At 42.8% G+C, this 23,042-nt stretch overlaps 1 protein-coding gene across 2 annotated transcripts in view; it reads right to left on the reverse strand.

Annotated features, from left to right (window-relative positions):
• The window catches only part of SLC23A2 (solute carrier family 23 member 2), a 140,804-nt gene that overhangs the window by 20,639 nt on the left and 97,123 nt on the right, over positions 1–23,042 (reverse strand). For both annotated transcript variants that reach the window (XM_059898165.1, XM_059898167.1), the window contains exons 5-8: positions 21,423–21,580; positions 10,475–10,563; positions 9,379–9,449; positions 8,279–8,460 (exon numbers count right to left, since the gene is read on the reverse strand). In XM_059898165.1, coding sequence (XP_059754148.1) covers positions 8,279–8,460; positions 9,379–9,449; positions 10,475–10,563; positions 21,423–21,580 — 500 coding nt within the window. The remainder of the gene's footprint in view (positions 1–8,278; positions 8,461–9,378; positions 9,450–10,474; positions 10,564–21,422; positions 21,581–23,042) is intronic.

Below are 23,042 nucleotides of genomic sequence, written 5' to 3' on the forward strand. Positions count from 1 at the left end.
GTTATCATTATTGCAGGCAACATCCCACCTGACAGTTACACCTGCATTATGGTGTTCACTTTTCAAAGCACGTTTAAAAATGGAAAGGAAACACATATAACAGAATCCAAGGAAGGTCACCCAGATCTCAGGCTCAAATCTGGCAACTGAAATTGAGTAAGTGAACTGGGCAGGTGAACACTACTCTTCTATTTTTTATCCTCAAATACACCTGTGGGGCAGGTAGGGCAGGCAGCCCCACTGCAGAGAGGCAGAAGCAGAGGCTCAGCGGTGAGTGATGTGTCTGAGTTCACAAGACTTGGCCTAGCACATAAGGGACAGGAGCTGAGCCCCGATCCTCAGGCCAGGGTTCGTGTTCACCACACCAGGTGTTTTCCATCTCATGTTACATTTTGCTTGTCTACCTTTGTTTTAACCTTACTTATATTATGCAAGCAATGCATACTCAGATTTAGAAAAATTATAAAAGGCAGATAAGCAAAAAGAGACAAAATCTTGAAGACTGCTCATCATCTCACATTGGGCGATAAGCATGCAGCATTCTGGTCTATCAATTCCCAGGGCTTTTCAGAGCAGCGGTCCCCAACCTTTTTGGCACCAGGGACCGGTTTTGTGGAAGACAATTTTTCCACGGACGGGGGGGGGGCGGGGGGGATGGTTCAGGTGGTAATGTGAGCAATGGGGAGCGGCAGGTGAAGCTTCGCTCGCTCGCCCACCACTCACCTCCTGCTGTGTGGCCCAGTACCTAAAAGACTGTGGACCAGTACTGGTCCGCGGCCTGGGGGTTGGGGACCCCTGTTTTAGAGCATGTCATTGGGTCCCAGGCACTGGGATAGAGAGGGAGACAGGACTATCTGATGTCATCCTTGCCCCTGGAGCACAAACAGATCATCATTTGGCCCAAACTCAAATCATACTTTACATGCTACTTCCCAACTAGCTTGCAGCCCCAGTTAACGCCCTGACCTCAAGAGATGGCAACCTGCATCAGCACCTTAGTGGCTGCTTAGCATTCCATCTAGTGGATGTACCACATCTTATTTAAACACATCCCCTAAGGTATGACACTGGGAGCAACGAAACAACTGCAATGAATCATCCTTCCCTGGCACCAGTCTGAATGTCTCCTTATGACAAGTTCCTAGGACTAGAACAGATCTGTCAAACAGTGAACACCTTATTAAAAAGTGTTTAATACAAACTGCTAAATACATACAGAAAGGTTGGGTGAATTTACAATCCCACCCAGAGACCAGTGTCCATCTGCTGATGTGACCAACAAGGGCTTAATTACCAAAATATACAAACAGCTCATAAAACTCAATAACAAAAAACCAAACAACCCAATCGAAAAATGGGCAGAAGACCTAAATAGACGTTTCTCCAAAGAAGACACACAGATGGCCAACAGGCACATGAAAAGATGCTCAACATCACTAATTATTAGAGAAATGCAAATCAAAACTACAATGAGGTATCACCTCACACCAGTCAGAATGGCCATTATTCGCAGTGGTTAAGAATCCGCCTGCCAATGCAGGGGACACAGGTTTGAGCCCTGGTCTGGGAAGATCCCACATGCCATGGAGCAACTAAGCCCGTGTGTCACCACTACTGAGCCTGTATGCTGCAACTACTGAAGCCTGAGCACCTAGAGCCCATGCTCCGCAACAAGAGAAGCCCCTGCTCACCACAACTAGAGAAGGCCCATACACAGCAACGAAGACCCAATGCAGACAAAAATGAATAAATAAATAAATAAATAATTTTTTAAAAAAAAAGAATGGCCATCATTAAAAAGTCTATAAAAAACGAATGCTGGAGAGGGTGTGGAGAAAAGGGAGCCCTCCTGCACTGCTGGTGGGAATGCAAATTGGCACAGCCACTATGGAGGTTCCTCAAAAAACTAAAAACAGAGTTGCCATATGATCCTGCAATCCCACTCCTGGGGATATATCTGGAGAAAACTCTAATTCTAAAAGATACATGCACCCCAATGTTCACTGCAGCACTATTTACAATAGCCAAGACATGGAAATAACTTGAATGTCCATAGATAGATGAATGGATAAAGAAGATGTGGTACAGAAACTAACACAATATTGTAAATCAACTATACTTCAATTAAAAAAAAAAACCTACACTTAAAAAAGAAAGATGTGGTACATATATGCAATGGAATACTACTTAGCCATAAAAAAGAATGAAATAATGCCATTCGCAGCAACATGGATGGACCTAGAGATTATCATACTAAGTGAAGTAAGTCAGAAGGAGAAAGACAAATACCATATGATATCACTTATATGTGGAATTTAAAATATGACACAAATGAATTTATCTATGAAATAGAAACAGACTCACAGACATAGAAAACAGACTTGTGGTTGTGAAGGGGGAGCGGGGAGGGGAGGGATGGACTGGGAGTTTGGGATTAGCAGATGCAAACTATTGTATATAGAATGGATAAACAAGAAGATCCTGGGACTTCCCTGGTGGTCCAGTGGTTAAGACTCCATGCTTCCACTGCAGGGGGCACAGGTTTGACCCCTGGTCGGGGAACTAAGATTCCGCATGCCATGTGGCGCAGCCAAAAAATAATCAAAAACAAACAAACAAACAAAAAAATAAAAAAACAAGCTCCTACTGTATAGCACAGGGAACTATATTCAATACCCTGTGATAAACCATAATGAAAAAGAATGTGTATATATATGTATAACTGAATCACCTTGCTGTACAGTAGAAATTAACATAACATTGTAAATCAACTATACTTCAATGAAATAAATTTTTTAAAAAAGAGTGTCCATTTGCTACTCACTGCAACACAGGGTCTTATACTTTTAAATCCCTACCAATTTCATCAATTTAAAAAGCTGTATCATCATTTATTTTAATATTCATTCTTTACACATGAGAATAGGTATTTCAGCATTGTTTGCAACAGCAAATATTTTAAACAACGTGCTTGAGTATCAACTGGGGAATGGTTTAATATAGACTATTTCACACTACTTAACATTGTGCAGTTGTACAAAGAATGAAACAGACCTAAACACATTGTCTTGGAAAGGTGACCCTGACAAATTATTGGGATGAAAAACAAATTATAAAATAATGGTAAAGCTGTATATGTGCACATGTTTGTATTTCTGCATCAATAATATAAAATACTGAAGGATAAATACTACATTTTTGTTAGTTATTCATGAGAAGATTTTTTAGAGGGATGGGGGTGTGTGGGAGGGACTATTATTTTACTTCAGATTTCTCTGTTTAATTAGTATTAAACCTCAAAATCCTAGAATTTCAATGAATTTGGGGGTACAGACAAAATGAGACTTTTCTTGAGCATTTGAGGATGGTACATGGCAATTTATTACACTATTCTACTTTTGAATAGGCTCTAAGTTATCCACAAGAAAAGTAAACAGAAAATATTCTCAGGAAAAACACGGGACTTATGCATTGTGTTAGAAACGGCAGGTACTGGTTCACCACATTTCCTCTTCCCTGAGGGTCTGTCTCTAAATGTCACATCTATTGGCTGACTCAGGAGCCCATGTTGACCCACCACCAATACCCCCACTGCTAAAGCGTTCCATGTGAATACGCAATTTGATAACCAGGGAGGGCAACCCTTTTTAAACACTAATTGGTTTATTTGTACTTCTTTTTTTGTTAAGTGGTTGTTAGTACCATATCCTTCATTCATTACTCCACCAGGACTTTCTCTCCTTTAAATTAATTGGTGAAACTCCATGAATTGGGAACATTAGCCTTTCTTGTGGAGTTTGTTATAAATATTTTCCCAGATTCATTTAAAATTTAGTTTCATTGGTTTTTGATATGAGTTTTAAATTCATCAGTAGTAAAATCAATCTTTCTCTTTTCATATCTGCTTTATCTAACCTGTTTTTTATGATTAAACACTTATGTAGGTTTCCTTGTAGCATTTTCATGGTTTTATTTTCTATATGTAAGTAATTGAAATGTATTTCTGATATAAACCAGAAATCCAGCTTTTTTCCAAATAATTATCTTTCCTACACAGTTCTCCCATTACCCACTGATTTCGAATATGACCTGTCATCATATACTAAATATTAATTTTTTTATTGGTTATGTTTCTAGCCTTCCTATTCTGCTCTCCCAATGTCTACCCTGTCTCAGGTCACAGTATTGTTATTAAATTCTGGAATGTGTTTTAATTATTATTAAGGGCAAGTCATCATTCCCTTCTCCCTGACTTTCTCTGTATTGATCCATATTATTTTATTTTCTTGTCTTACGCATTGGCTACACATCCAGAACAACTTTAAATGATACTGATAATAAACATGCTTATCGCAGTTTCTGATTTCAATAGGCAGGCCTAATTTAAGTCTTTCACCATTAATGTATGGGGCATTTAAAAATCTTATTCATCACTGCTTGCAGTAGGGACATAGGCTGAACTTGATCAATTTTAAAAAATTTGTCACCATGGTTTTTATTAATAAAACCCACCAGAGACCTATAATGAATTTTATTAATAAATTTTCTAATATTTAATCATCCTTGGGTTCCTGAAATGATAAATACATTGTCCTTTTATTATATTATCTATAGTGGCATTTTCCCAAACCATGTTCCAAGGAACATTCTTTTCAGATTATGTTTATAGATGTAGCACTTCAAAAATTAAGTATGTGCAGAGCTGTATACTACGGCCCTTTCCTGAAAGTTTTCTATACACTTGCATCTTAGAGATTGCACGGAGCCTTACAGTAGACAAAAATGCTGAGCTTTAGATGCTACTACCTGAATATATTTGCTCAGGGTTTTACACAACCCCAGGAAGGAAAAAGTTGGTCCAGGATCTCCCTTTTACATTAGCTCTGTCAGGATTTGCCATTAGGATAGAACTGTGAAGTTTCCCTTCTTTCTCAAAGCTCCAGGAACAGTTTAAACAGTGCAGGAATTCTCTGTTCCTTGAAGATGTAATACACTCACTGTCTAACCAATGGAGCACATCCTTTAGGAATGAAAGTCCTTCCACAACATCTTTGACTTTTCTTCCCATGGTCAAGGGTGTGCTCACACCTCCCAACCCTCCCCCTTCACTTATTCACAATGTTCTCACTGAATGCCTGCCCTGGGACAGATGGTGAACCAGGTGCTGGCAGTACCATGGTGACTAGCATAGAGCTAAGGCCCTGCCCTCATAGAGCTGACATCCCAAGCACAAAAGAAGAGCTCCGGAAACTAAAAAACAGGAGAGCAGAAATAAAAACCTCGACGGAAGGAGTCATAAAGCTGAGGAAAATTCCTATGAATAGAGAAAAAAGATGAAGAGATGGAAGACAGGAGAGGAAAGTAAGAGGACAACTTTGGGAGGACCAACATTTTAGAAGTTCCAGAAAGAGACAGACAAGCAGGGATGGAGGGGAGGAGGGCATCTGTGAAGTAATTCAAGATCATTTCCCATGAACACCTGAGATTCCAAAGAGAAGAGGCCCAGAGTGCCAAGCCCGAGATGTAAACAGACCACCAAGGGGCGGCATGTGAGGTTTCAGACACTGTGATGACAAGACCTAAAAGCTTCTAGAATTCCAGCAAAAGGAGGAGACAGAAGAGGAGGTCTTGAAGAGATAATGGCCATGCATTTTACAGGACTGAGAACGGACAGGAAGGGAACAAAAAAGGAGCTGGAGACCAGTTTGGAAGTGATGGCTGGGGGTGGTGGCAATGACAGTCCAGAGGACAGACTGGGGATTTGTTTGTTCTGGAGGTAGGACAGAATGATGGGCTGTACGTGGGGAATGAGGAACAGTGAAGAAAGAAGGATGACTGCAGGGCGTCTGGCTGTGCCACTGAGAGGACGACAGAAGGAACTGGTTTGGGGGCAAGGAGGGAATGAAAAGTTTGGTGCTTTCTTCCTTTGAAGTTTGAGATGTCTTGTGTAACAGCAAATGGAGAGGACAAGTCAGGGGTTCGATCTGTAAGTCTGAGTTCAGAGGCCTGGGCTTCAGGTTCCTGTGGAAGCCACCAGCATAATGCATGTCTGTTGATGCCACGAACTGGATGACATGTCCCAGGGGAAGAGCATGTGGACAGGAGGAGGCCCAGGACCAAGTTCTGAGGAGCCCTAACATCCAGATGTCAGGGGGAGAAGGAGTCAATTTTGATTATTTATCAAATGAAACAGCTGGGAAACCACCTATTTTATTATTATTTTTTTTAAGTTTCGGGGCAGGAACACAGATTCAACACATCTTCCCTGAAGCTGCAGTTTTATCCCTCTCTTTGTGTGTGCATTCCTTTCTCACCTTAATTAGCCCTGCCAGAAGCCTATCTATAGTATATGTTTGCCATTCTCCAAAGAACCCCCTTTGGGATGTATCACTTCTGTTTGTTTCATGTTTTTTGTATCTTTACTAATTCTTTCCCCTGCTTTCACTGTGTTCATTTTTTATCATGTTTTTCTAGTTTCTGGAGATAAGCTCTTCATGTACTTTATTTTTATTTGACTTTTCTTGAGAACAACTGACTGCTCTGTGTGACCAGTGCTGTTATCGTCATCATTTGCTAAATTGTCAGCAATTGTGAAGTTTTGAGTTCCTCTCTGAGTTATTTACAATGGTGTTCTTTTGCTTCTAAGTCGTTTGGGGTTTTTGTTCAATCTTTTACTATTGGTTCCTAAAGTTTACTGCATGACGGTAAATACGATTTCTCCTTTTTTGGAACTTACTGCATTTCACTGAGTGAACATTCTTACATGCCTTCGACTCACCCATCCTGGTATGGAAATATTGACAACCTTTGGTGAAATGAGAAAATTAAGAGCAATACTGGATATTTTCCTATACCTTAATTTATAATGATACATGGATTACAATTATGCAAGGATTCACTTTATTTGTAAACCATGTTCTAACACAGAGAAGCAAATTAAGTGTTATGGGTTAAGTTCTAGTCAGACTATTTGGGTTTTGAAAACCATCGTGGCCACTTACTAGCTGTGTGACCCTAGGCAGCTAACTCTGCATCTTTGTCCCTCAATTTCTTTAGCTGTTAAACAGGGATAACACTGGTACCTACCTTAATTTATAATATATACAACCAGTGGTATGTAACACTGATGCATAGGCTCAACAAGTACTGCTTGTTATTGAATAATTACAGAACATTTTACAAAGCAAAACAAAAACAATTAGAAATCCTCTTGTATTGTTATTAAATTTTTTAAGAAATTTTACTGATCGGTAAAATTCTAGAGTCTTGGAACCATTTCCCTATGATATGGTCAACTCTTACATATGCTCTACAGATACACACAGAGAATGTGGGTTCTATCTGTGGTATATAGAATTCTGTGCCTCTAATAATCAATCTTATAAAGTCCTGGATGTCTTTACTGACATTACTTAAAAGGGATAAGTGACATCTTTAATCAACTTCAAGTACTGTGCAAAAGGACTGGCACTGACTAGCAGGACTCTGGCAGGAATAACAGCTTCCTGACAGGTGTACAGAGCTGTCTGACCTGGGAGCCACATCACCTTTGATGCCAACACACCTCCTGCAGCATCTCTGTCTCCTGCTATTCTGGAAGTATTTTTGAGTCTCATCTAAAGGATTCAGCTTCTTGGTATTCCAACTCATGTGTATGAGACTTGGCATGACCTCAAAAGTCAAGAGCTGGGCTTCCCTGGTGGCGCAGTGGTTGGGAGTCTGCCTGCCAATGCAGGGGACACGGGTTCGAGCCCTGGTCTGGGAGGATCCCACATGCCACGGAGCAACTGGGCCCGTGAGCCACAATTGCTGAGCCTGCGCGTCTGGAGCCTGTGCTCCACAACGGGAGAGGCCGCGATGGTGAGAGGCCTGCGCACCGAGATGAAGAGTGGCCTCCGCTTGTCGCAGCTGGAGAAAGCCCTCGCACAGAAACGAAGACCCAACACAGCCATAAATAAAATAAATTAAAAAAAAAAAAAAAAAAAAAAAAGTCAAGAGCTAATGGTGCCACCATCTTACTCCCATCCCAAAGTTTAAAACCTTACAACCGTCCCTCTACACATCACTGCCAAATCTGTCTTTGGAATACCTTGGCTGCATGTTACTTCAATAACTCCCTGGTATGAAGCAAATAAAGTTTAAACTACCAGACTAATCTTAATTTAAGTGTCTCCTAAAGTTCGTATAAATGTTCAAAACATTCAAAGAGGCTGTCCCTTAGTGTCGGGAAGAGGGGAGATTTTTATTGTTCACTTTTGAGCGGTCTTGGAACACTTACAGCATGGCGATGCCCCAGTGCTTCCCTGCTCTCTCTCCTGCCGCCTGGAAACCAGAGAGGCCAATGAGGGCCACTGTGGGTGTGATGGTCAGGGGCCCGATGTATTTCAGCAGAGCCCCAGGCAGGCCTAGGAGGCCGATAACCACTTCTATCAATGAGGACATGATGATGGCTCCCTGGATCTGGAGCAAGAGAGGACACAGACATAAGAGCAAGCTGCTTATACATCACACACTCTAAATGTCACCTGCAACGACAACTGATAATTCTGTAAGGCACCAAGTTATTATACAACAGGCATAACATAGCTGGAAAATTCCTGGCAAACCCCAAAAGAAACCAGTGGGGGTTACTGGGATCTAGCAAACTTAAGTATAACCTGACTGATGTAAGAGTATTACAGAAATGGGCACTGGACACAGAGTCAGCTTGCCTATTCCACTGATTGAGACAGACATAATTTATAATTCTCAGTTAAGACACAACATTCATAACCAGCCTCAGAGGAACAATGCAGTACAAAGATTCTTGACTTAAGATAGTGTTATTGACAAAAATTCTAAAGGAATGTTTCTATTGTGCAGAATGGCCATATCTGTGTTAATTCTGAACTAATGGTGAATGATCTTATAGGTTTTGGAAAATCTGGATAAACTGTCAGCTGTTCTTCATATCTAAGGACTCCCACGCCCTGTTCTATTCAAGTGCACTGAAGCAGACAAGTGTCTTTAATTCCTTCCACCAATACAGGCAAACACTGAGGCCAGAATAAATAGTTTTGCAACCTATCGACTCTGTGGCTCCTTCCAAAGGGAGCTGTTATGCTGGAGGGTGTAAGTGGACAGGTCTGTGGGTACATAGGAGGAGAGGAGGAGAAAGGAGGATGGAAAAGAGAGTAAGAAACAATACTGTCTGGTCACACAAAGCATTTCTGCATGCTTTATTTTACAGTGATGCCATCTAAATTTAGTTTAACAACAGAAATGAACATGTCAGTACCTGAAACAGAAAAAGAGCAACTGCAATTTATTGGTCACGACCAACACTGAAAATGAGTAGAAACACAAAGAAGCCATAAGCAGATAATGTTTATCTTTTACCTCGCGTATCCGAGGATACCAGATGTGTTCTGTATGTAACAGCTCCATTGTTCCATTGGCAACCGAAACATCTTGAAAACAAAAACAAAGACAAAATTTTTCTTGGAGTGACACTGATGTTTCACGGGACATATTCATTTTACTCTTTTTAAGAATTTCCTCGCTGTTCTAAGTAAATTTGTATAAATTTGTATAAATACCCATCCCTAAAATTCAAGTTACAACACTATGGGCATAACATACTGAAAGGTGGATTCCCCATTGCTAATTTAACCAAATTTATTCATCAACAAGAGCTCCCGGCTTCTCAAAAGCTGACTGAACTAGTGATATACATTGCTAGTCCCAGCCTAATACAAAGACCAACCTTTGCAAGCAGCTCTTTGACATGCCCAATAGCAAGGTTGCCTGATTGAGGTTTTAAAAACCTAGATAAAAGAGGCCCTTTTCCTGTTCCTAAATCAAATCAGTGGTCACAAAGTAACTCCTAGGAGCAAGGAATGAAATGAGGGCTAGAAAACTTTGCTCCTAGAACCTAAAAATTTAACAATATTTTGAGAGTACAACAGGTCTATGTGATTTCCTCAGATCCCCTATCTGATCTCTTCCTGACCTTACTGGGTTATTTAAGGATCTTTGCAATCACTACGATGAGGATGGGAGGGGGAATGAAAGTCATTTGCAGAAAACCAAAGCAGCCAGATCCTTAAAAAGCAGAGATGTTTCAGAGAAGGGATGCTATTGCAGCAAAGAGAGTGTTTACTGGTGGTTCAAAACATCCACTGAAAGAAAGAGGCAGAAAAATAGCACAAATATTTTTCTATTCTTTCCCCATATTTATCAATTTCATTAGCACAGAGAAATGAGGTCCTTTTCTGGTCCTTACTTGCTTTGGGGTTAGGGATGAACAAGTGGATAGAGAGAGAGACAGAAACACGATCCACAGATTGGAGCGTTCTAAGCTGTTTGTTGGTTGTGTGTTCTGTGCCTGATTCCAGAAAGGATTTAACACTGCTGTGGGCAGCACGCCCAGGCCTCCCTTCTATCACCTGCATTAAAGGACCCCAATGACATATGTGGAAATAACTGCAATTACCTGTGGTGTTACATTTCCATTTATCTAAAGACAGGATGGCTCGAGCAGGGGCCAGAAATGCAAAAGCACTGGCCTGAAACAGGGGTAACCTAAAAGAAACGAGACCAAAACCATGATCACGGCATCAGGAACTACCGAGGTAGTTCACTATTTGACAGCTTAACAGTCTTTTCCATAGACAAACAGCACATGAGTAAATGCAGGCACACCTGGAAGAAAGAGCCCCAGTCTGCAAAGATCTCCTCGGCCACACAGCCAGGGATGCTGGCTTCTCCGTCCTCCCCTCCTGCTGCTCTCCCCAAAGACAGCCCCAGGGTGGGCCCCGGGGGAGCTCTGTGGTCAGTGCCAGCACCCCAACACCAGCCCCTGCCATCACCACCTTTCCCCTTGGGGGTGGGGGATGCGGGCATTTGGATGTCTCTGTCCTGCTGAGCTTGTGAGCTCCTTATTAAACATCAGTGTACATCTTCTATTTTACCATCCTCCTCCTCTTCTTCCTCCTCCTTTTCAAATTCTTATTGGTTATCATGGAAAAAAATCTATCTCCCCTTGTCGTTCCATTTTGTAAGTCAAAAACTGCCCTAAATCACTGAGGATAAGCATTAAAATCACGTGAGCTATCTATCTATTGAGGAAAAGGAAAACTGTAAGTTACAAATCAACAGTAGATATAATATTCTGCTTAATCATAAAAAATACTCAAAAGTGCTCGAACCCTTATTTTTAAAGGACCCAGAAAGCTTGCAGACTCTTAAATTTCCTGCCTCCATTGTCAAACTAAACGCAGAGATCCTCAGATGCCATCATTCAATTACATTTTAGATACTTCATATTGACTTTATGAGCACTGGTACTACTCAAATTCAAAAGATTTTGTCATTTATTATTAGAGATGTATAATGGGCTAACATGGGAACTCAATCACTATCTTTAACATTACTTTGGGGGTAAAATATGAAACTAGCTCCTTTGGTTTGCAGGGTTAGGAACTCCTAGATGTCCAGATCATTCTTAAATACTCCTAAGCAGCCTTGAATCAGTGTCCTGGCCAGCAGGATAGGAACCCAGTATGCTCTCCTCTGAGCTGACAGCATATTCTGCCCTGAGTGATACAGTAACTGGACTGAGAAACAGTGGCTCTGGCTGAAGGACACATAGCCGCTTTACAAGTCCAGAGCTGGTATACACTATTCTGAGCTATATGAGGGTTAAGATTCTTTTGTTCTCCTGGCCATTTTAATCCTGCAATGAAATCAATTGAGAGATGCTGGCTTTAAGACACAGAGGCAGGCTGCACAGTACAAACCAGCTGCAATGCTAGTGGCCACTCCCATGGGCATGCCCTCCACAACCATCCATTAATAATTACCTGTTGGAGGGGCCTGGCGCATAGTATCATCAAAAGTGGAAGTGAAGGTCCCCTGAAGTGGGAACCTTTGCTATACAGCAAAGGGAAAATGCTGCTTGATTTACAAAAATTCCTTAAGCACGATTTTTCAGAAATGTACTGAAAGGGTAAAGGGAGGTCAGCATCTAATCAGGAACGGATGCTACTTCAAATGGTCCAAACAGCATCTGTTTTACTATCATTTCATATTTCAAGCAATGTAATATAGATTGCATTTAGAAATCTCATCCTTAGGACCACTGCAATCAACCCTGCATTGGTGACTCACTGGATGTGGGAAAGTGAAGACTGGCTCTGGGTTCCACTCCCGGTGATGTGAGCCTCAGTTTGAACCTGATCGTTGCCTGGGCACCTTTCAGGGCATGCATTTTATGACTTTCACCATGACCAAAGGCCTTGAGAGCACTGCTGCAAAGAAGCTCACTCATTTTCACACAACCAGGACCCTGGGTTCCTTTGAAAGTGGGTGCTAACAGAAAATTCTCACATGTGCTGCCCCAGACAAAGTCTCCCAAGATGACCTGGTAAAAGATGCACATGCCGGCTTATGTGTTCACTCTGCAGCTACGCGCACTGCCTGCCACAAGCAGTCCTGGCTGAAAGATAAGCAGCAGCCTTACAGTAAGTATCCCAGCAGTGAAGTGTGGTCTCCATAACTGGCAGCATAAATCAGTGGCTTGATTGAAATATTCTTAGGGAAAGTTGCAGCGAGAGCACACTACTTCATTAAACAAGAGCTCCCCTAAATCAAAATCAACAAAGCCAATTTTCCAAGAAAGAGATTTGAAGATGATAAAGCACTTGATATTCTCATCTGATAAAGTGGCTTTTCAGGCACTTCCCCAGCATGAAGCTGGTCAATTCCTGGGGCTCTTCACTCACACAATCACCTAAACCTCAGATCCCTGGGCTCTGCAAGCAGACACGACTGTCTGCTATCTTATTCTCTACTGATGACTGGAAAGGAAACAAATTAAACTGTGCTTTTCTTTACATAAGAAGTTAGCAGACTGGCCAGTGAAACAAATCTGGCAAACTACCTGTTTTCATTGAGTAGAGTTTCACTGGGACACAGCCACCCTCACTCATTCACGAGTTGTCTGCACCTGCTTTTATGCTTCAGTGGTAGAGCTGAATAGTCAAAACAGAGAACACAGAGCCTAAAATATTCACTGCTTATCACTCTATGGAAAAAATTTTGCCGACCTTGACTACAGGGAAAGTGTATCTTAAATATGTGAAGATACCCCAAAAATGGATTTTTGCAGATGGAAGTTTTTAAAGTTAATAGTGTTGCTGGATGTCATTAAGAAAAAATCCCTGAGCAGACAGTCACCTTTGTAGTGACACATTCCCATGTCAGGCCCTAGACCCAGGACAGCAAAAGAACCTAACCAGCCCCAGACAAGTTCTTACTGTGTTCAAAACCCTGCTGGAGGTGCCTCATTTCCTCCTCGGTGTCCAGGTGACCTGAACCCATTCCCCAGTCTAGTCTCTCACCGGCCACTTTACATGCCTGCATTCCAGGCAAGCAGTCTACGTTCTTGCCTCTGAGCCTTTGCTCATCTCTTAAGTCATCAATTCATTTCTAATGCTCCATTTCTATTCAACATTGAAGGCACAGAGAAAATACCACTTCCTCTAGGAATTATTCTCAGCTCCCTTTTTGTCCAATTTTTATCTCCCTCTTTTTTTTGAATATCACCATAGACACATGGATTCACTTTTTATTCAGTTTAATAATACACTTCCATGACTATTCCTTTTAATAATTAAATTGTCTCAAACTTGTCCAAAGCAGCACAGTTCCAGAATTATACCAATGTCACTACTAACAAGACTACTAAGTTTAAGATTTCTCTGTATTTTTTTTTCTTAGAATATATCCCATTCAGAGCGTGCAAAGTACTATGTTCTAAAGTCTGTGAATTAATTCTTTTCTCCATGTGGCCAGCAATTTGACATAAAGTTAGGTTCACTTGTTTCTGTTTGTATTCAATTTTAGGGTTTGTGTTTCTTCATCCTTTTAGATTTTATGTTTTGGATATGTTGAACATTTTACGGTTAAAAAAAATCAAACCATATAGAGATATACCAGGAAAATGTCACTCCCATTCCTATCCCCTCCAACCCCCAAATCTGACTTATCGATCATTAACCATTTTTATTAATTTCTAACTTATTCTTGTTTCTTCAAACATATACACACTCTTTTGCAACTTGTTTTTTCAATACATCCCTGAACTTACTGTATACCAGTTCATGGAAATCTTTCTTATTCTTTCTCAGGGTTGCATAGTAATTCACTGTGTGATGTATGATAGTCTCCTACAGATGGGCATTTAAGTTGTGTTAACTATTTTCCCATTACAAATTACACAGCAATAAAAAAAAACTTTTTGCACTTATTTTGCATTTGTGGGAGTATATATCCAGGGTAAATTTCTAGAAGTAGGTTGTGGATCAAATGATAAATGCATATGTACTCTAGATATTGTAACATTCCTCTTCACAGGGACTGAATTATTTTCACTCCTGACAGCAATGTGTAACAATGCCTGTTCTCCCACAGCTTTGCCATCAGAGTGGCTTGTCAAAATCATTTTTTGTCAATCTGACAAAGGAGACAAATGGTATCTCAGGGTAGCTTTAGTTTGTATTTCTCTTATTATAAAGTCAATTTGATCCTTTCATATGGTGAAGGGCCATTATACAGCTTTTTATATAGCTATTCATGTCTTCTGTCCTTTCTTTCTACACCATTTTTGGTAATTTTTAACTTTGATTTTTCAGCGTTCTTTCTATATTAGAGATATTAGAACTTATCTATATTATGAATATTTTCTCCAGTTTGTCATTTTTGTTTGTTTATGGTATATTTTTACAATACAAAGCTTAAAAATTGTAAAACATTTAATGGCATCAAATTTATCATCCTTTTATTGTTTCTGGAGTTTGAGTCCTAGTTTAAAAGTCTTTCCCAACTTCTAGTTATAAAGGAATTCGCCCTCGTTTTATTCTAATGGTTATATAGTATCATGTTTCTTATGTTTGGATCTCTAATCCATTTTGAGTTGATTCAAAGAAAACTCTTAACGAAAGGCAAATCTAATCTTTATCTTCAAGTCCATGATATTCTGGTCTTACATGTAAATATCAAAATTATATGAACTATCTCAGTCAACACTTCCAATTAGACACACTCCTAGGGAACCTCAGTAGGAAGCAGCCGACTGGCTCCTCTCCCAGCTCCCAGCGGAAGGCTTCGTCCAGACAGAGCACAGAAATTTAGGAGGGTTGGCTGGGTACAATATTGATAACCTTTTCAAGCATGATAGTATCAACTATCTCAGGTCAAAAGTTTGTTTTATTACTTAAAGATCTAGCCAGTCACAGAAAAGCATAAGGGAATTCTTTGGGGAATTCCAAAGAATTGGAATGTGTTGGTTGTGGTGGTGATTAAGTGACTGTACACATGGGTAAAAACTCATCTAACTATGCAAGTGAAAAACGGCAAATTTTACTGTATGTCAATTACCCCTCAATAGATATGACTTAAAAAATTATGTCTATAAAGTGTCTTCCTGGGAGGAGAAATGGGGGAGGATGATAACATAGTCCTTAGAATACTAGAGTGAGGTCAAATAGTTACAAAAAACACAAAATTTATAAAAAAAGAAAAGAGTTTCCCCTCTGGGTATTTGACAAGAAGCTCTATCCTCTGCTCCTGTGTAGTGCTGCTCTATCCCTGTACAGTTTTTGCCAGGCAGTCACCTGCCTGAAAAGGAATGATAAAAGGGAGAATCAGTGGGCCATGAGGAAGAAGATGAGCATTTTAGAACAAGTGGGAACATACAGGGCAAGTGAGATGTGACAGTCAAAGAAAAAAGATTGTGGGGAACTAAATTCATTAACCCCACATATACTAAGAGGATTTAGTCAGTCTCCTAGTCTCCTGGAGCATCAGAAATATTAGCAAACAGAGAAACAGCATGTTCACTGAAGGGGGAGACCACCCAGAAAAGCTAGAGTTGAAGGAGTTCACCTATGGCCATGTGGCCAAGGAGCACACCCAACCCCTGCCATGTCATCAAGGACAAGCTGTTCCATTTGGCATACCAGCCTTGCCCACTGCACCCCCATCTGCCTCACCTACACCCACCCTTCCGGAGGGTCCACTAAAATAATGAGCACCAACAGGCAAGTGTGGGCGAGTGCCCGGCATTATCTTATTTGAGGCTCACTAACAATTTTATTATTATCATCATTTTATGGAGGAGCAAAGGGGACTTTGAGACTAGGCAACTTGCCCAAAGCCACACAGCTGGTAAACAGTAGAATGGGACTGACGCCACCTCTGAAGCCAGAGCCCCTCAACACAGCTGGTGAGGGCAAACCTTCCTCCAAGGTCACTACCTCCAGGTTCTCACTGGCCCCCATGTTTTTAATGTACTACCTATAATTCTTTGAGTTAAATAAACAGTAAGTTTTTTTTTTTACATGGGGGCAGGAAAAACCTACAACTTGCTATTAAGAGCCTGCTTAACATGACAGGCTCACTATCATCTACAAAGTAATTTTAATGTTCACCCTGAATCAACTATGCCTTTGGCCCCATCTCCCAGTTACAACAAATAGGGGGATTGTGGAACAAATCAAATACCACCACAAGGACACAATCGGACATATTCAGACCACGGGATGCTCAACGAGACAGTTGGCCTGGACTCTTTAAGAAGAGGATAATGTGGAAGAAAAATGTATGGTCTGTTTATTACTAGACCAAAGAAACACAACAAACAAATGTACCACACGAACTCGATTGGATCCTGGTTCAGAGAGGTGGAGGGAATAGCCATAAAAGATATTTTAGGGACAACTAGGGAAATTAAATATAGACTGCATATTAGATGATATAACTCAGCTTTCTCAGGTGTGGTAAACGGTTACACAGGAGACCCTCATTCCTAGGAGAGTATCTGGGGGTGAGCCATCATCATGCTGCCTGAAATTCTCAAGTAATTCAAAAAACTGCACATACACCCCCACACAAACACATATACAGGAAAAGAATGTGGGGGAAAATCCCAGTCTCCCCTACCCCAAACCAAGCACTGCATCTCTCCATTCTTCTAAATTTTATCAACAGTTAAGAGTTCAAAGCCTCAGACTTGAGACCTTAAAGTATCCTGGAGCCGGCCCCTATACTGTACAGGCCCCAGAACCCAAGGAGATGGAAGACAGGGTAGCTCTCTCCTCAGGGCAGACAACTCTGTTAGAGACCAGGCTGCTGCACCAGCTACAATGACTCTCTTAGCCAAAACTCTACCTTTTCTCAGCAAAGGAATGTTCTGTGTGTCTACAGCAGGCCTGTTATGGCCAGGAGAGGCTCTCAAGAAAGGGGTCACTCCACCTGCAATTTTTTCTTTTGCTGGAGAGCTGAGAGAAAGGCCTCCAAGAGGCACCTGGAACAAAAGGCTGGATGTGGTCCCCAAACACAGCACCTGCACACCTCAGGGAAAGCTGGAGGTCAGCATGGTGTGCGAGGGGGCAGGGTCCATCCCAGAGGGCCTTCCTTCACCCCCAGCTAGGCATAACACCCAAGGACAAGGGCTCTGGGAAGCTCAGAGCTGCTACCAAGGCTTGGTCTCTGATGGAAAAGACAATGGCAGCCTAGGTGATGCATGAACTGAGTTCTCCCCAAAGCCAGGGAGGCATAGCTGCTGCTGGCTGGCTAACATCCGAGTTAGGGGACTCTGAACCCTGCCCCTGCTCTTGGGATTTTAAAGGCTTTTTACTAATTCCTGGAAAGAGCCCAAGGGGTAGGTTGGATTGAAATCAACCAGAATGAGGTTTGATTTCAGCAGTCTGAAACCTCACCCAAGGGCACTCGACAATAAAGACCTCGTTGAAAGCAAACTGCAGGGGATCAAAGTCAAAGTAAAGAAGGAAAAGGCTGGATGGGACAAGGGGGATGGAAGAAGCAGCTGTCACAGAAACCGCCCATCCCCGACAGGTGGAGGCCCTGGGAAGCACTAAAGCCACAGAAGTCACACAACTGGGGCAGAGACATATGACCTCCATTTCAAAACAAGTCATGATCTCTGGAAGAAAGGAAAGCATGTTCAAGCCAGGGGAGATGTGTAGTGAAGGAAAGAGGGTCTGCAGCACACGCTGCATCAGACATATTTTCTGTGTCCTTAGCCAGCCCAGCCCATGGAAAACGTGCCCCCAAAGGAGTATTTCCAACACAGCACCTTAAAGCCGGCATTCTGAGCTTGTGTTCAGGTTTGCAAAGGCACACACATCTGTTTCACCCTCACTTTTTCCATATCAATTTTGGTTATTTTTATGGAATGAAACAACTTTCCAGGAACAGCATGCCACTCTTCACCAGAGTGCCCATGTGAAACGCGGAACAGGGATGACCTGGCCACAGCCCAGAGGGTGGGAATGCTTATACTTCCTTCCTCTGTTCTAGACCTGCAATCATGGTCTTAGCTTCCTCACAATACAGGCCCCACCCCTCAGAGGCATGGACCATGGCTGGTCTCTAGGTCCCATGTACCCACTACATCCAGTGCAAGGGAGTACTGGGTACTCAACAGGTGTCAGGCAAACACACGAAGAAATGGACAGAACTCAGACACACATGGCAAACGACTCAAGAGTTGGAAAAGTCTGAAAATCTGTCCTAGAAATCATGAAAGCTGAACATGATTTTCCTTCTGCAGCTCTCTGCCTAAGGAAATGAGTGTGAACTGCAAACAAACACCAACAAACACGTACAGGCCATCTGCAATCCTTATGGCTGTGATACTGGGAATAAACCCCACTCTTGGCCACATCAGCCTTTCTTTCCCACTGTCCCACCTTGATATTCCCTCTGCCCCAACTGCTTTATCTGTTTGTTTGATCCTGTTGTGACCAGGAAGTAAATGCACAAGTCTGTTAAGATGATAATTCACAGTCTACGATGAGGGTCTATGTTAGCAAGCAGCAGAATTAAAAGGCTTTTCACATTATTCATACACAGGAAACCCGGGGGCAAGGGTGTGAGAGGTGATTCAGCTAGAAGGGGTAGCCCTGCCTCTTTGGGCACCATGGAAGGAAGGGAAGATGGGTAAAGAGGAGTTAAGAGTTTTAACAGAAAAGGGTGAAGGACAGGGAGATGCAGAGGATGGGGGAGATGGGACACATGAATAAACAGATACAGCAAACAAACCCCAGAGGTGGTGACCAAGCAGGCAGGGAAGGAAATGCCTCTCACCCACCTCATCATCTGGGTTCACCTTCATACAGCAGGCCCTCAAATATATGCTGGATAAAACTAAAAAGAATGTATCAACAACAGCTTGAGGCTTTGTGGAGCTGGAAACCACAGCGCTGAGTGCCTTCTCACTGTTTCCCTACTAGATGGGAGCTGGAGGCAAGGATCCCAGGCAAGAAAAAGGTGCTGTAGCACAAAGAAGGGAGTAGAGCAAAAGTTAACTGACTCCTCTTTCCCCATTTTCCCCTCCTTCCACTGTGCTCCTTCAGGGGGAGGGGAGGGGGTAAACTGACCCAGGCTGCTCTGTTAAGGTCTCTTGTGCCCCAACGATGGGCAAGAGGGTCCTGAACGGGTGCCCTCCCATAACTGAAAGCACACACCAAAAGTTACCCCAAACTCTCCCTACTATGTCACCATTAGGCAACTGTGCCCAGCACAGCCAGGCTCAACTGTCAGTCAGGACCAGCCTCCCTGATATGAGACCAAAGCACAGCTGCACCTTGTACCTGCTGTACCACAGTAAACACGTCTTTCATTCCCTCTTCAAGTCAACCAACAATTCTCAACTAGAGGCACTGCCCAAATTAACAGATGGTTTGTGCTACAAGTTCCCTGATGAGCTAGCTGTTTAGAAAAAGAATATTTCCCCAGAAAACCAGTGTCTTGTGTACACTTGAGTCGGTCAATAAAAGCTTTCTAATCCTTTCTGGCTTTGAAATACAGAACCTTGAATGCTGTATCAAAAGAATGAAAGATGCTGCCAGCCAAACTTAACTACCTGGGCTCTAAGAAAATGAGTCAAGTCCTCTTTGGAATGCCTGAACGCATCTCCTTCCCCTAACAGGTCAGTAACACCCTGACTTTCCCTCAGGGGTCCCCTAAGAAGACCCTCCCTTCTGAGGTAAGGGATCTGCTCAGCATGGTGGCTGCAGGCAGTCCTGCAGGGGCTGGGGTTTTGAGAACCCCAAGAGCTAGCCAGCCCTCACAGCCTTTCTTCCATCAGCAGAACTGCTAGGGAGCTGCCGTATCCCTCCTGAGGACATTGCTTATGCCGCCAACCAGGATGCCCTAACACTGTTCTTCCCGTATTCTCCTGCCCCACCCCCCTCAAGTAAAGGTCACCCTGAGGATTCTGACTCACTGGAATACAGTTCATGATTCCCAAGCTGCCTTCTTTTCCCTCTGCCTTTGCTCCCACCTCCCTAGCAGGGAAGGCAGATTGTCTGTAATGGAGTGAGAGACAGAACTCGCACGTTTACTCTGCTGTCCTTCCCCTGAGGACAGTCCTGTCCCCACAGGCTCCACCCCTTGAGCAGCACCCTAGGGTAAAGGAAAAGGCTGCATGTGAAGACGGTGGAAGAAGGGGACAGGAGGGGACAAAGCAAGCCTGCAGGAGGAGGTAAGACAGGACAGTTCTTTTCCTACCTATGCCAGCTCCATACCCATTTAAGCTGGGGACTGGGGATGCAAAGTGCAGCTCTGGCATCAAGGAAGGAAACATGAATCAGCAAGAAAAGACACAAACAAAAAAGGACAAAGTGGAATAAGAGCCACATTAGAAGAACATACACAAGATGCATGTGTGGGAATTCAGAGAGAAAGGAGGCTTTGGGAAGTCAGGGATGCTTCACAGAGAGGAGAGGGGCAAGCCAGGACTGGACGGCTGCAGGGGAGCACAAGCACAGGATGGCAAGACAGCAGGGTGGGCTCGGGGAGGATCTCACCCCTGGGTGAGTGCAGGGAAGGGGACTGCAGGGCGCAGGGACACGGCTGGAACGGTGGTGGGACAGAGAACAAGGGAGAAGTCTACAGGGTGGGCACATCTGTTTTTTTAAACAGGGAGTAGGGCTGTAGCCTGGCAACACCCAGGAAGATGCAAACACTGAAAGACGGCACTGGAGTGGCACACAGAGCAGGGCAGAGGAGAGTAGCCCTGGAGGCAGGGAAACCAACTAGGAACCTAGTAGAACAGTCTAGGCCTGAACTTCAGGAATGGGGGCAGGGAGGGGGTACTGGAGAGAAAACTTGTCCTGCCAGCTGGTGGGATGGAAGGAGCTGAGTGAGTCTGTTTCCAGCCTGCACAACTAGGTGGGAAGCAGTGCCACCCACCTAGAGAAGAAACACAGTAGGGTTGGGGGGAGGCAGGGCAAATGCCACTAGGACACACCTCTCTATACTCCAGTCAGTCCTTCCAAGCAGCCCTAGGTGAATGGCAGTGCTTAATGCTTCATGGGTGCTTCAGCATCCCCAATTTTGTGCCCCAATCTCACCTGCATCCAAAAGTTGTCTGCAGCAAAGTTGTGATTCCCACACAGAAGAAAATGGTCCCGATGAGCTGGCTGGTGGCCCACTGGTCATATCCCACACACATGGCATCGGCCAGCAGAAAGGGCACCGCGATGGTGCCGCTGAAGCACGTCAGGTAATGCTACGGGTGACAGGGAGACAGAGGGGAAAAGAATAAACCCTTCTTTGTATTTTTTCTGATTTTACCCTAACTTTGCCCACCCCCGTTGTTTTTAAAAAGTTACACCCATGAAGAATTTGTTTTTTTAGGTACACACTCTTATCATATGCCAAATAATCTGTTTTTTGGCATTTCTCCTTTCCATTACATTTTCTTGTCTTATCACTAACTTGTATTATTAATTATTACTTGCATGAATCCAGACCAGCACAAAGGAAGTACTCAATACAAACACTGGTAGTGTTTTATTTATATAATTCTTACTGGGAATATTTGCTTTTTTAAAATGCTTTTCAGCATCAACTGCTAAAACCATAGGTCTTTCTCCTCTAATCTGTTAACATGAATTGTGTGGCACTGAACCATTCTAGTTAGTCATGCTAGATTTTTCTTCTGGGATTTGATTTGCCAATATTTTATGTAGAATTTTACATCTATGTTCTTGAGATAATTCATCCATTTTTTTTTTTTTAATTCTTTTAGGTCTGGGGATTAAAGTTACAAGCTTCATTGCACAAGGCGTTTTCCATTTTTTTCTATGGTCTGGCATTGTTTAACAGCAATCAGGGAAGGGCTAGGGTCACACAGTAGCTGTGGGAATCCTCCAGAAAGAGCCCATCCCACTCTTCCTTTAGGGCCCCTCCCCCATTCCTTGGGGCCCTGGCAGGACATTCCAGCCCTCACTGCTCACTTCCCTTCCTCCCAGAGGCCTGCCTGTTCAGTTCCTACTTCTGTTCTGCAAACTTCCTACGTTTCTTCCCAATAGTTTCCCATCTCTGCTCATGTTTGCCAAAATGTGCTGCTTGCAGCCCATAAAGCCCAACTGTGTAACACTAACAGGTGTTTGGTGAGGGGAAGAGAACATTCTCATCGAGGACTTCCCAGAGCTGCTCACAAGTTTAAGAATGCTGTGCACTGTCAAGAAGGGCATGATGCACACAGGTTTCCCAAGCCTATCTGAACAGGGAAGACTACTTCTAGAAACATCTATAATATAAACATATCAAAATATGAGTTTCTTGAATCTGATTCCAGATACTCAGCCCTAGGGAAATTATTTGCCAAGACCAGTCAGCTCCTTTGGTTACGTCTTCTTTATTAGACACCTTTCTGTCCAGGTTACCAAATGCTTTGATACCTAAGGGGAGGGGCCTGGAAACTGGACCAAAGCATCAGCTCTCAGCAGGTACAGTTCACCTCCAAGTGAATAAACCTGTCTGGGTAACGGGACTGATTTTCTCAGCATGAACTGATCATTCAAACTTAAAGAATGGAAAGTGAAACCTCAAAACCAAGGCAAACACAGTCCAGGGGTATGTGTCTGGACAAAGAGCCTTCCATGTCATCCCCTTTCTCCTAAAGCCCCACTTCAATCGTAAGTGGGAAAAGGGAGTGGGTACCAAACATTCAGGAGTCCTGCATC

This window comes from Balaenoptera ricei, chromosome 15 (genome assembly GCF_028023285.1).
Source record: "Balaenoptera ricei isolate mBalRic1 chromosome 15, mBalRic1.hap2, whole genome shotgun sequence".
Classification (NCBI taxonomy): Eukaryota; Metazoa; Chordata; class Mammalia; order Artiodactyla; family Balaenopteridae; genus Balaenoptera; species Balaenoptera ricei.